Here is a 14,063-nt window from a genome sequence, read left to right as displayed (position 1 = left end):
AGTACAGACGGCTAGCAGACACTAACGATGTTCATGACAGCCAGTACAGACAGCTAGAGACACATTGATGTTCAATGACAGCCAGTACAGACAGCTAGCAGACACTAACGATGTTCATGACAGCCAGTACAGACGGCTAGCAGACACTAACGATGTTCATGACAGCCAGTACAGACGGCTAGCAGACACTAACGATGTTCATGACAGCCAGTACAGACGGCTAGCAGACACAAACGATGTTCATGACAGTCAGTACAGACTGCTAGCAGACACTAACGATGTTCATGACAGCCAGTACAGACGGCTAGCAGACACAAACGATGTTCATGACAGCCAGTACAGACAGCTAGCAGACACTTACGATGTTCATGACAGCCAGTACGTAGCTCTCCACGCCCTTGGTGCCGTGGTACTCCACCATCTTGGAATCTGCCACCACCAGCGTTTCCACCCACTTCTCCCTGCTGATGGAACGCTGGCGTATCCTCTTCCTCCGCTGGCGTCTCTCCAGCGCTCCCGTTGCCTCTCCACACGCTCCAACGCCGCAGATCTGAGGGCGGAGCCATGACAAATATTGTGTTGAATATAACATGTAGCTTTAGTATTGTGTTTAAAAATAGCATGGAATATGTCAGACATGTTTTGAACCCTTGATTGGTTTGAACTTTACCATATATTAATTAGTAAGGGATGTTTATGTAAAACATGTTATGTGTTTGATCAGGTCAGTTACATTAACTGTAGTCAATAGTGAATTTATCCAAAACTGTACATCATATGTATGAAAAGTCAGCTAAGTGGCAACAGAGTTAGAACCCTATACAGTACACACTGATACATTGTGTTGAATATAACATGTACTCTATAAAGAAACATACAGGAGAGTTAGAACCCTATACAGTACACACTGATACATTGTGTTGAATATAACATGTACTCTATAAAGAAACATACAGAGTTAGAACCCTATACAGTACACACTGATACATTGTGTTGAATATAACATGTACACTATAAAGAAACATACAGAGTTAGAACCCTATACAGTACACACTGATACATTGTGTTGAATATAACATGTACTCTATAAAGAAACATACAGAGTTAGAACCCTATACAGTACACACTGATACATTGTGTTGAATATAACATGTACTCTATAAAGAAACATACAGAGTTAGAACCCTATACAGTACACACTGATACATTGTGTTGAATATAACATGTACTCTATAAAGAAACATACAGAGTTAGAACCCTATACAGTACACACTGATAGATTGTGTTGAATATAACATGTACTCTATAAAGAAACATACAACAGAGACAATTCAGTCTTTTCTAAATGTCTTGAGGGAATTCAAGTGAGCGTTACGCACGCTTAACCCTGTGAGAGAGGATGTGGGGATTTTATGCATGCTTGAGACAGTTTACAGTCTGGTGGAAGAGGTTTTATTTCCCTCCTAAAATGCCTGGTAAACCAGATGATCTTCCCTGGTTCTCTCTAGCATCCCCAGCCATCTGCAGGATATTCCAACAATTCTCTTGACCTATTCCCTGTGGGTGAAGTCAACCAAGACTCCAGTGAAGTGCACGTTCAAGTGAGTTCGAAAGAGTTATTTTCAAAATAGTTCAAGTCCCGGGGCCTGCAATGAATTCCTAATGGAATATTTACATATCTCTCTTGCATAATACTGCCTCTCGGATATTTCATCCGGCAATGTGTTTCAGGGCTTAATTAAGGCTCCTGGTATTTCAAACAGGCCCCATTACCAGCCCAACTGTTCCTAGGCCGTCTTCCTCCACCTGTAGAGAGTGGAATTCAGTGTGTGTGTACTGTACGTGTATGTGTTTGTGTGATAGATCCAGGTTGGTATAGGGATCTCTCAGTGGATCGGCCCTGTTTCAATACTTAGAAAATGCATCCTCCCTTCCATAAAGCATGACTGATCTGGCACCATCTGGATGGGTCTGGTTGGATCTGACATGTAAAATCAGTTGTTGTCAGAAGTGGGATCTTTGTTTTGTCCAATCCGACCTTGTGAAATTGGTGATTAGTTCAAGGAAGGGAAGGAAAGGTGCATCTTTAAAGTATTGGAACAGTCACATCCTCGAAGGCCTCTATAATGGAGTGTGTGATGCCAGGTCAAGACGGGAGGCTTCACCTTTAACCCCACAGGTACCGTTGGTGGTATGGTCTCCAGAGATGGGCTGTACCAACTGGCTTTGGGTGGGGGAGGTGTGGCGCTTGTAAATAATGTGGACTTGTGGTGCCGTCAACTCATCACTGGACCGCTCCAATGGCCGGATAAAGAACTCCTCCTGGGACAGCTTGAACAGCCCAGTCTACAGAGGGAGGTAGGTAGGTCAGTATTGCTTTTGTTATGAGAAAAACATAGATATGGGAAGAAACAGCACATTCTACTGGGAGAACAAGGGATCACATCTGCTTTGATATGGGAAGAACACAGTTAGCACATTCTACTGGGAGAACAAGGGATCACAACTGCTTTGATTTTTGGAAGAACACAGTTAGCACATTCTACTGGGAGAACAAGGGATCACATCTGCTTTGATATGGGAAGAACACAGTTAGCACATTCTGCTGGGAGAACAAGGGATCACAACTGCTTTGATATGGGAAGAACACAGCACATTCTACTGGGAGAACAAGGGATTAGGGAAGAACACAGTTCTTCTACTGGGAGAACAAGGGATCACAACTGCTTTGATATGGGAAGAACACAGCACATTCTACTGGGAGAACAAGGGATCACAACTGCTTTGATATGGGAAGAACACAGTTAGCACATTCTACTGGGAGAACAAGGGATCACAACTGCTTTGATATGGGAAGAACACAGTACATTCTACTGGGAGAACAATGGATCACAACTGCTTTGATATGGGAAGAACACAGCACATTCTACTGGGAGAACAAGGGATCACAACTGCTTTGATATGGGAAGAACACAGCACATTCTACTGGGAGAACAATGGATCACAACTGCTTTGATATGGGAAGAACACAGCACATTCTACTGGGAGAACAATGGATCACAACTGCTTTGATATGGGAAGAACACAGTTAGCACAGTCTACTGGGAGAACAAGGGATCACAACTACTTTGATATGGGAAGAACACAGTTAGCACATTCTACTGGGAGAACAAGGGCTCACAACTGCTTTGATATGGGAAGAACACAGCACATTCTACTGGGAGAACAATGGATCACAACTGCTTTGATATGGGAAGAACACAGCACATTCTACTGGGAGAACAATGGATCACAACTGCTTTGATATGGGAAGAACACAGTTAGCACAGTCTACTGGGAGAACAAGGGATCACAACTGCTTTGATATAGGAAGAACACAGTTAGCACAGTCTACTGGGAGAACAAGGGATCACAACTGATTTGATATGGGAAGAACACAGTTAGCACAGTCTACTGGGAGAACATGGGATCACAACTGCTTTGATATGGGAAGAAGACAGTTAGCACATTCTACTGGGAGAACATGGGATCACAACTGCTTTAATATGGGAAGAAGACAGTTAGCACATTCTACTGGGAGAACATGGGATCACAACTGCTTTAATATGGGAAGAACACAGTTAGCACAGTCTACTGGTAGAACAAGGGATCACAACTGCTTTGATATGGGAAGAACACAGTTAGCACAGTCTACTGGGAGAACAAGGGATCACAACTGATTTGATATGGGAAGAACACAGTTAGCACATTCTACTGGGAGAACAAGGGATCACAACTGCTTTAATATGGGAAGAACACAGTTAGCACAGTCTACTGGGAGAACAAGGGATCACAACTGCTTTGATATGGGAAGAACACAGTTAGCACACTCTACTGGGTGAGAGATGGGTCAAAATTGCTTCAGAGAGAAATAAATGCAATCAGCTTCATGAAAATGTGCCATTAGGTTACAGTATTACATAAACACAAGTTATCTTGGGATTTATCATGTGATTATTTTCCCTTCCCTTTGGGAGCAAAACAAGGACATATGAGAGAAAACGCACCGACTGAAATTGAGTCATAACTATAATGGCTAAATCGCGAATGCTCCGCAACAATGATTTAGACTTAAGACAGTCTTCAACCCAGCAGTCTGGCCTCTGGGCTTCTGGCTCAGCCGTAGCTGTGGAACTTAGAACGAGATGTGGCATTGTGCCAAATGATACGCTGTGGGTCTGGAGCCCGTCGATTTCTCCTCAATATATCCAATTGCTATCATTTTAAAGAAACAACATTTCCAGTCCAGTAAGTCCCCCTCCCCCAGGTTAAAAGAGTTTAAAAGGACAGATTCACTATACAGTATATACACCTTGGATTCAACGAGAAGTTGACTGTTCAAGAACATGGACATTTAAGATGATACTCTGGGAAAGTTTCCCCATTGGCCAAAAGTCCCTTATTGTGGGGAAAACAAGCATTTACAGTCACTTAAACTTATCACAAATGTTTAGGTTTGCATGCAAATGTTTGAATTTCTAGAACAAATGGAAAAAAGGCAGAAATTGAGAGATATATTATTAGAAAGGGAGAAAGGAATACAGTAATAATGGAACAGTATGATGTTGTTGACAGGGCTTGTAGGGAGAAAGGAATACAGTAATAATGGAACAGTATGATGTTGTTGATAGGGCTTGTAGGGAGAAAGGAATACAGTAATAATGGAACAGTATGATATTGTTGGATAGGGCTTGTAGGGAGAAAGGAATACAGTAATAATGAACAGTATGATGTTGTTGACAGGACTTGTAGGGAGAAAGGAATACAGTAATAATGGAACAGTATGATATTGTGGGATGTGGACAGCAGTCACAGAGGAGAGATGGGACGTGGACAGCAATCACAGAGTAGAGATGGGACGTGGACAGCAATCACAGAGTAGAGATGGGACGTGGACAGCAATCACAGAGGAGAGATGGGACGTGGACAGCAATCACAGAGTAGAGATGGGACGTGGACAGCAATCACAGAGGAGAGATGGGCAATCACAGTGGACAGCAGTCACCGACGAGAGATGGGACATGGACAGCAATCACAGAGTAGAGATGGGACGTGGACAGCAATCACAGAGGAGAGATGGGACGTGGACAGCAATCACAGAGGAGAGATGGGACGTGGACAGCAGTCACAGAGTAGAGATGGGACGTGGACAGCAATCACAGAGTAGAGATGGGACGTGGACAGCAATCACAGAGGAGAGATGGGACATGGACAGCAGTCACAGACGAGAGATGGGACATGGACAGCAGTCACAGAGGAGAGATGGGACGTGGACAGCAATCACAGAGGAGAGATGGGACGTGGACAGCAGTCACAGACGAGAGATGGGACATGGACAGCAGTCACAAAGTAGAGATGGGACGTGGACAGCAATCACAGAGGATAGATGGGACGTGGACAGCAATCACAGAGTAGAGATGGGACGTGGACAGCAATCACAGAGTATAGATGGGACGTGGACAGCAATCACAGAGGATAGATGGGACGTGGACAGCAATCACAGAGTAGAGATGGGACGTGGACAGCAATCACAGAGGAGAGATGGGACATGGACAGCAATCACAGAGTAGAGATGGGACATGGACAGCAGTCACAAAGTAGAGATGGGATGTGGACAGCAATCACAGAGTAGAGATGGGACATGGACAGCAGTCACAAAGTAGAGATGGGATGTGGACAGCAATCACAGAGGATAGATGGGATGTGGACAGCAATCACAGAGGATAGATGGGATGTGACAGTGAACAAAGAGGAGAGGTAGAATGTGGACAGCGGTCACAGAGGAGAGGTGGTATGTGGACAGCGTTCACAGATGTGACAGTGAACACATGCTTTATAATTCAGTTTGAGTGACCTACTCTAGTGGATAGGTAAGACAATGAGAGGTAAATTGATCATGCGTAAACACAACACAGGCTCCATCACTTGTTCTGTTCATGGAAGCATGATGATGTCTTTCACACCCACATGTCATCGATGACATCCAGCCTGATTTTAGATGAAAGCTGCTCTAACACTTGTGATGTCAAACACATCCTCTCAAGCACAGCTCACAGGTCCCTTCACCAACCAGTCACTGTTTTTCATGGATGGTACAATCTAATAATAGAACTACACTAACAGAGCAGGAATGAGGCCAACAGCACGTAATGAATTCAGAGACAACTATAAAATATAATACTTAAACATCATCTGTTCAGACGTGTGTTTAAAGATTGAAACTAAGTTGAAGCCAGTGTGGCATACAACATTATACAGTAGTACTTACTGCTTATTGCAAAGCATTAGCATATTTTTATCAGAGCTAGAGGAATTAAATACACCTCTAATGAATCGTCATTTACAATTTCACCTAAAAATGTAATAAATCTTCTTTGGTTTTGTATAATGATAATAATATATGCAATTTAGCAAACACTTTTATCCAGTCTCATGCACAGAACCAAATTGGAAAACAGAAACTGGATAGGACCAGTCATTGGCATCGATCAACATTATGTTTTTGATCAATTGTATTTCTACTTTGACTTGTTATCCTAGGAACAGAGAAGTTCTAGAAGTTAAATGTTTTGCATGACCCTTTAGGATGTGAAAGTAAAAAGATATCTCAGTAGGTTAGCAGTTAGCAGTGACGGTCTCAGTAGGTCAGCAGTGACGGTCTCAGTAGGTCAGCAGTGACGGTCTCAGTAGGTCAGCAGTGACGGTCTCAGTAGGTCAGCAGTGAGTAGGTCAGCAGTGACGGTCTCAGTAGGTTAGCAGTGACGGTCTCAGTAGGTCAGCAGTCAGCAGTGACGGTCTCAGTAGGTCAGCAGTTAGCAGTGACGGTCTCAGTAGGTCAGCAGTGACGGTCTCAGTAGGTCAGCAGTGACGGTCTCAGTAGGTCAGCAGTGACGGTCTCAGTAGGTCAGCAGTGACGGTCTCAGTAGGTCAGCAGTGACGGTCTCAGTAGGTCAGCAGTGACGGTCTCAGTAGGTCAGCAGTGACGGTCTCAGTAGGTCAGCAGTGACGGTCTCAGTAGGTTAGCAGTTAGCAGTGACGGTCTCAGTAGGTCAGCAGTGACGGTCTCAGTAGGTCAGCAGTGACGGTCTCAGTAGGTCAGCAGTGACGGTCTCAGTAGGTCAGCAGTGACGGTCTCAGTAGGTTAGCAGTGACGGTCTCAGTAGGTTAGCAGTCAGCAGTGACGGTCTCAGTAGGTCAGCAGTTAGCAGTGACGGTCTCAGTAGGTCAGCAGTGACGGTCTCAGTAGGTCAGCAGTGACGGTCTCAGTAGGTCAGCAGTGACGGTCTCAGTAGGTTAGCAGTGACGGTCTCAGTAGGTTAGCAGTCAGCAGTGACGGTCTCAGTAGGTCAGCAGTTAGCAGTGACGGTCTCAGTAGGTCAGCAGTGACGGTCTCAGTAGGTTAGCAGTTAGCAGTGACGGTCTCTGTAGGTCAGCAGTGACGGTCTCAATAGGTCAGCAGTGACGGTCTCAGTAGGTCAGCAGTGACGGTCTCAGTAGGTCAGCAGTGACGGTCTCAGTAGGTCAGCAGTGACGGTCTCAGTAGGTCAGCAGTGACGGTCTCAGTAGGTCAGCAGTTAGCAGTGACGGTCTCAGTAGGTCAGCAGTGACGGTCTCAGTAGGTCAGCAGTGACGGTCTCAGTAGGTCAGCAGTGACGGTCTCAGTAGGTCAGCAGTGACGGTCTCAGTAGGTCAGCAGTGACGGTCTCAGTAGGTCAGCAGTGACGGTCTCAGTAGGTCAGCAGTGACGGTCTCAGTAGGTCAGCAGTGACGGTCTCAGTAGGTCAGCAGTGACGGTCTCAGTAGGTCAGCAGTGACGGTCTCAGTAGGTCAGCAGTGACGGTCTCAGTAGGTCAGCAGTGACGGTCTCAGTAGGTCAGCAGTGACTCAGTAGGTCTGACAGTCTCCAGGTCAGCAGTGACGGTCTCAGTAGGTCAGCAGTGACGGTCTCAGTAGGTTAGCAGTTAGCAGTGACGGTCTCAGTAGGTCAGCAGTGACGGTCTCAATAGGTCAGCAGTGACGGTCTCAGTAGGTCAGCAGTGACGGTCTCAGTAGGTCAGCAGTGACGGTCTCAGTAGGTCAGCAGTGACGGTCTCAGTAGGTCAGCAGTGACGGTCTCAGTAGGTCAGCAGTGACGGTCTCAGTAGGTCAGCAGTGACGGTCTCAGTAGGTCAGCAGTGACAGGTCTCAGTAGGTCAGCAGTGACGGTCTCAGTAGGTCAGCAGTGACGGTCTCAGTAGGTCAGCAGTGACGGTCTCAGTAGGTCAGCAGTGACGGTCTCAGTAGGTCAGCAGTGACGGTCTCAGTAGGTCAGCAGTGACGGTCTCAGTAGGTCAGCAGTGACGGTCTCAGTAGGTCAGCAGTGACGGTCTCAGTAGGTCAGCAGTGACGGTGCTGTACTCTCAGTAGGTCAGCAGTGACGGTCTCAGTAGGTCAGCAGTGCAGTCAGCAGTGACGGTCTCAGTAGGTCAGCAGTGACAGTCTCAGTAGGTCAGCAGTGACAGTCTCAGTAGGTCAGCAGTGACGGTCTCAGTAGGTCAGCAGTGACGGTCTCAGCAGTGAGGTCAGCAGTGACGGTCTCAGTAGGTCAGCAGTGACGGTCTCAGTAGGTCAGCAGTGACGGTCTATCTCCCTCTCTCGCACTCACCAGGCCGTCACAAGTGCTTATAGCCGCCCTCCCCTTGATGGTTGCCTGGTCCCACACGTCCCCGATAAAGTGGCACAGCGAAGGGCCATGGCTGCGTATTTTGGCCCCCTCCATGCCACCGTACCTTCGCTCAGTCAGGAAGCCAGGAGCCAGCAGGTGTGGGTTGAGGGTGAGGTTGAAGTGCAGATTGTGGCCACCGTGCTGCAACTGGTAGAACACCCGTGTAGGGTTTCCTGGTTCCCCCTGGGTTTCCCTCCGCTGTACCCGGCTGACGCGGTGGGACACAAAGTTGGACAGGAAGTGACCTTTGGCGTCCACTCGGTAGGGGTGAACGACCTCGTACTGCGGAAGCCCCTGTAGAAAGCTCTCTGGTTGGGAGAGAAAATAAAAACATGCTGTCAACTAATTGACTGTGAGGTTGTAAACAGTTCCATCTGCACAAGAAACACACACTATCCATCATTTAAACAGGGGTTGAATATGACTACAGTATGTCTGTCTTTTTTACTTGAGGATGAGCATGTGACCCAGTATCCACCAATGGCAGGCAATAGTCATGTGGAGTCATGGATGAGGTCTCACAACGGGCGCTAACTAACTAGGGCTTCGGGTTACTATAGAAGCTGACTGGAGTGTCGATCAGTCTGCTGTACTCTCCTACGCTATGTCTGCCTACACCCGGATCCTGGCAGGGGGGCATCATCACGGTGATCGGCGGCGTGCTGGCCCGCTGTGCCACCTTCAATGAGCGAATGAGGCTTAAGGCCCTCACTTACACGCAGACAGAAACGTACACGCGCACACAAGCACCGTTCAAAGAACGGTATGAATTTTAATAGCAGCATGCACCTCACAGCACTTTAATCATATGCTAGTGGTGCCCTAGCAGTATGCTAGATGTGCCCTAGTAGTATGCTAGATGTGCCCTAGTAGTAGTGCTAGATGGTGCCCTAGTAGTATGCTAGATGTAGTATGCCCCTAGTAGTATGCTAGTGGTGCCCTAGTAGTATGCTAGTGGTGCCCTAGTAGTATGCTAGTGGTGCCCTAGTAGTATGCTAGTGGTGCCCTAGTAGTATGCTATAAAACACTCTATAAAACACAGACCTAACAGAAAGATCTGTAAGCCATCTTTATTTCTGCCTAAAATTCAAAGAGTAATTCAGAACAGATTTCACTTCAAAAGTCAGACCAGTCTGTCTCACAGGAGTAAACAGGGAGCTGCTTTGAATGGGTGAGATGCGGTGGAGGTATATAGGAGGTGAAGGGTAGTGATTGTTTTTTTTTCTTTGATTTGGGGTGTTAATAAGAGTCGCTCTCACAGGGAATGTGTTATGCCAACCCTGAGACTGTTGAATCCTTTGATAGATGACAGTGCCCACCAGTAGTGTCAAGTGCCATCCCAAATGCCACTGCTGCAGTACCAAGCTATCTCCCCTGTGTCAGTCCATCGCCTCGCAAACCCATTACACTTAGCCTTGGCTCCCCAGAGCACCCATTAAGGTTGATTTGTATGGATGGTAGAGTGTCAAACAGCCCAAGGGTGTATCTAGACTGCTTATGGAAGGCCTTTCCCTTGTTCACTAAAGCTGATACAGAACACAGGGAGACCAAGGGGAAAGGGGTGAAGGAGAGAGAGAAGGGGTGAAGGAGAGAGAGAAGGGGGAAGGAGAGAGAGAAGGGGTGAAGGAGAGAGAGAAGGGTGAAGGAGAGAGAGAAGGGGTGAAGGAGAGAGAGAAGGGGTGAAGGAGAGAGAGAAGGGGTGAAGGAGAGAGAGAAGGGGGGGAAGGAGAGAGAGAAGGGGTGAAGGAGAGAGAGAAGGGGTGAAGGAGAGAGAGAAGGGGTGAAGGAGAGAGAGAAGGGGTGAAGGAGAGAGAGAAGGGGTGAAGGAGAGAGAGAAGGGGTGAAGGAGAGAGAGAAGGGGTGAAGGAGAGAGAGAAGGGGTGAAGGAGAGAGAGAAGGGGTGAAGGAGAGAGAGAAGGGGTGAAGGAGAGAGAGAAGGGGTGAAGGAGAGAGAGAAGAGGGGAGAGAAAGAGAGAGATGCGCAACTGGAATATTTGTTCAAAAGTAAGTGTAGTACTGGTATTCTTTTTTTTTTAAATCAACCCCCCTTTTTTCTCACACCAAGACACTTCAGCTCAGAGGCCAACTTTAGGTTAACTACTGTATCTAGTATCCTAAACACAGGAGGTTGGTGGCACCTTAATAGGGGAGGACGGCTTGTGGTAATGACTGGAATGGATTAGGTGGAATGGTACTAAATACATCAAATACATAGTTTGATGCCATTCCATTCGCTCCGTCCCAGCCATTATTATGAGGCGTCCTCCCCTCAGCAGCCTCCACTGATCCCAACACAGCATGAGTTATTGGACTAACGGGAGCCAATACTTTAAAGAACTCAACACAATTAATCCTGATGCCATTCAATCATGTTATTTGCAGGGCAGTTTAAATTGACTAGTGGAATGAATGTGACTATCACTGTGAGGTACAGACACAGTAGGTAAGCATGAGCGTGTTTATATGACATATTCAGGCATGACCCAAGTAAAGTTTAGGGTAGCAAACTACAGCTAGGCTACTAGAATTCTAAGCATGGCCTGAAGCGTTAGAGGCGGCTCAATTATGCATCTCTCTGGTGGGGGAAAAAACCCTGAAATACTGTAGCTGTTCTCATACAAGCTGGAAATAGGTATAGCCTGGGAACATCACGTCTGTTTTGAGTCATGTGTTCATGGGATTTCGGCACCTCATTCAATGCATAAAATGGGAAAACATAACCTTTATAAGTGTAAATATTTCCCAAGTGAACTGCTTGCATAGATCAGTCATCACTAGGCTGTTTGTGTAAAGGCTGCGTAGATCAGTTACATCGCTAGGCTATGTTTGCATGAGTTGAGGCTGCGTAGATCAGTCACATCACTAGTCTGTGTGTGTAAAGGGTGCGTAGATTAGTCACATCGCTAGGCTATGTGTGTGTGAGTTGAGGCTGCGGAGATCAGTCACATCGCTAGGCTATGTGTGTGTGTGAGTTGAGGCTGCGGAGATTAGTCACATGATGCCAGGCTATCAGTGTGTGTGTGTGTGAGTTGAGGCTGCGGAGATCAGTCACATCGCTAGGCTATGTGTGTGTGAGTTGAGGCTGCGTGAGATCAGTCACATCACTAGTCTGTGTGTGTGAAGGGTGCGTGTTTAGATTAGTCACATCGCTAGGCTATGTGTGTGTGAGTTGAGGCTGCGGAGATCAGTCACATCACTAGTCTGTGTGTGTAAGTTGGGTGCGTAGATTAGTCACATCGCTAGGCTATGTGTGTGTGAGTTGAGGCTGCGTAGATCAGTCACATCACTAGTCTGTGTGTGTGTGAGTTGAGGCTGCGGAGATCAGTCACATCGCTAGGCTATGTGTGTGAGTTGAGGCTGCGGAGATCAGTCACATCGCTAGGCTATGTGTGAGTTGAGGCTGCGGAGATCAGTCACATCGCTAGGCTATGTGTGTGTGAGTTGAGGCTGCGGAGATCAGTCACATCGCTAGGCTATGTGTGTGTGAGTTGAGGCTGCGGAGATCAGTCACATCGCTATGTGTGTGAGTTGAGGCTATCAGTCACATCGCTAGGCTATGTGTGTGTGAGTTGAGGCTGCGGAGATCAGTCACATCGCTAGGCTATGTGTGTGAGTTGAGGCTGCGGAGATCAGTCACATCGCTAGGCTATGTGTGTGTGAGTTGAGGCTGCGTAGATCAGTCACATCGCTAGGCTATGTGTGTGAGTTGAGGCTGCGGAGATTAGTCACATCGCTAGGCTATGTGTGTGTGTGAGTTGAGGCTGCGGAGATCAGTCACATCGCTAGGCTATGTGTGTGAGTTGAGGCTGCGTAGATCAGTCACATCGCTAGGCTATGTGTGTGAGTTGAGGCTGCGGAGATCAGTCACATCGCTAGGCTATGTGTGTGTGTGAGTTGAGGCTGCGGAGATCAGTCACATCGCTAGGCTATGTGTGTGTGAGTTGAGGCTGCGGAGATCAGTCACATCGCTAGGCTATGTGTGTGTGTGAGTTGAGGCTGCGGAGATCAGTCACATCGCTAGGCTATGTGTGTGTGAGTTGAGGCTGCGTAGATCAGTCACATCGCTAGGCTATGTGTGTGTGAGTTGAGGCTGCGGAGATCAGTCACATCGCTAGTCTGTGTGTGTGAGTTGAGGCTGCGGAGATCAGTCACATCGCTAGGCTATGTGTGTGTGAGTTGAGGCTGCGGAGATCAGTCACATCGCTAGGCTGTGTGTGTGTGAGTTGAGGCTGCGGAGATCAGTCACATCGCTAGGCTATGTGTGTGAGTTGAGGGTGCGTAGATCAGTCACATCGCTAGGCTATGTGTGTGTGAGTTGAGGCTGCGGAGATCAGTCACATCGCTAGGCTATGTGTGTGTGAGTTGAGGCTGCGGAGATCAGTCACATCACTAGGCTATGTGTGTGTGAGTTGAGGCTGCGTAGATCAGTCACATCGCTAGGCTATATGTGTGTGTGAGTTGAGGCTGCGGAGATCAGTCACATCGCTAGGCTATGTGTGTGTGAGTTGAGTCTATGTGGAGCTGAGCAGTTGCCAATAGTCTGCAGAGGTCCCCTTGTTACTGACATTTTAAAATGCCAGCATAGCTGAACTATTGCATAAAACTATTTACAATAAAAGAGGCTGGCTTACCCGTCTCTTGTTCAAATCCAAATGTTTTACTGTTGTTAAACATCGCCAAGATCCCCGCTGCAACCAAAAAGTAAATTGGAGAGAAAGGTTGTGCAAGTCCGCAGTGTAAGTAAATCATCTTGTTGGAAGGTAAAGAAAGACAATATGTTATTATGCTTTATCCTCACTGTACCGACTGTCATTTCAAATACTTTCCATTTTGTAGTGAAACACTTATATCCCGCTAGAACCATGTACTTTAGACATAGAAAGCGTGACGCCGGCGATATAAACTTAATTAACTTCTGTACGACGTTGTATCCTTCCTCAGTGATTTTCACACGCGTCTTTTGCGTTCCAAGAATTGCAAACTGTAAGTGTTTTTTGCTGACAAGACGATGTCCTCCTTTCTTCCATCAAGGCCCCTTCGACAGCCCTGACAGTTAGGAACTTTCCCTAACAAGCCAAACTTTGCTGAAGAACCTCCCTCTCCGATACAGTTTAGTGGGTGGACTTGAGAGAATGCCTTTCAGTAGTAGCCCAGGGGATGGTAGGTGATGGGGAAACTATTACATTACATTAGTTGGATTGCCTGTTAAAATTAAAATACGTATGGTGTGCAATTGTAAATAAAGTGGGATAGTTGAGGAAAATCGAATTGACACATTTAACCGGATGTCAAATAGGCATCCCGACAAGCAATAAAGGCT

The 14,063-nt window shown here is 46.8% G+C and overlaps 1 protein-coding gene across 1 annotated transcript in view; it reads right to left on the bottom strand.

Moving 5' to 3' along the window:
* LOC124025723 (A disintegrin and metalloproteinase with thrombospondin motifs 7-like) overlaps positions 1–13,828 on the bottom strand; it is a gene marked incomplete at its 3' end in the record, with an annotated part of 38,284 nt that extends 24,456 nt beyond the window's left edge. The window contains exons 1-4 of the mRNA XM_046339059.1: positions 13,375–13,828; positions 8,684–9,051; positions 2,143–2,346; positions 362–550 (exon numbers count right to left, since the gene is read on the bottom strand). Of these exons, the coding sequence (XP_046195015.1) occupies positions 362–550; positions 2,143–2,346; positions 8,684–9,051; positions 13,375–13,492 (879 nt within the window). The remainder of the gene's footprint in view (positions 1–361; positions 551–2,142; positions 2,347–8,683; positions 9,052–13,374) is intronic.
* Between the last annotated feature and the right edge of the window lie 235 nt (positions 13,829–14,063).

Source organism: Oncorhynchus gorbuscha, unplaced genomic scaffold (assembly GCF_021184085.1).
Source record: "Oncorhynchus gorbuscha isolate QuinsamMale2020 ecotype Even-year unplaced genomic scaffold, OgorEven_v1.0 Un_scaffold_2384, whole genome shotgun sequence".
NCBI classification, from domain to species: domain Eukaryota; kingdom Metazoa; phylum Chordata; class Actinopteri; order Salmoniformes; family Salmonidae; genus Oncorhynchus; species Oncorhynchus gorbuscha.
Note: the sequence above shows the minus strand (reverse complement) of the source record. Positions and strands in the feature narration are given on the sequence as shown.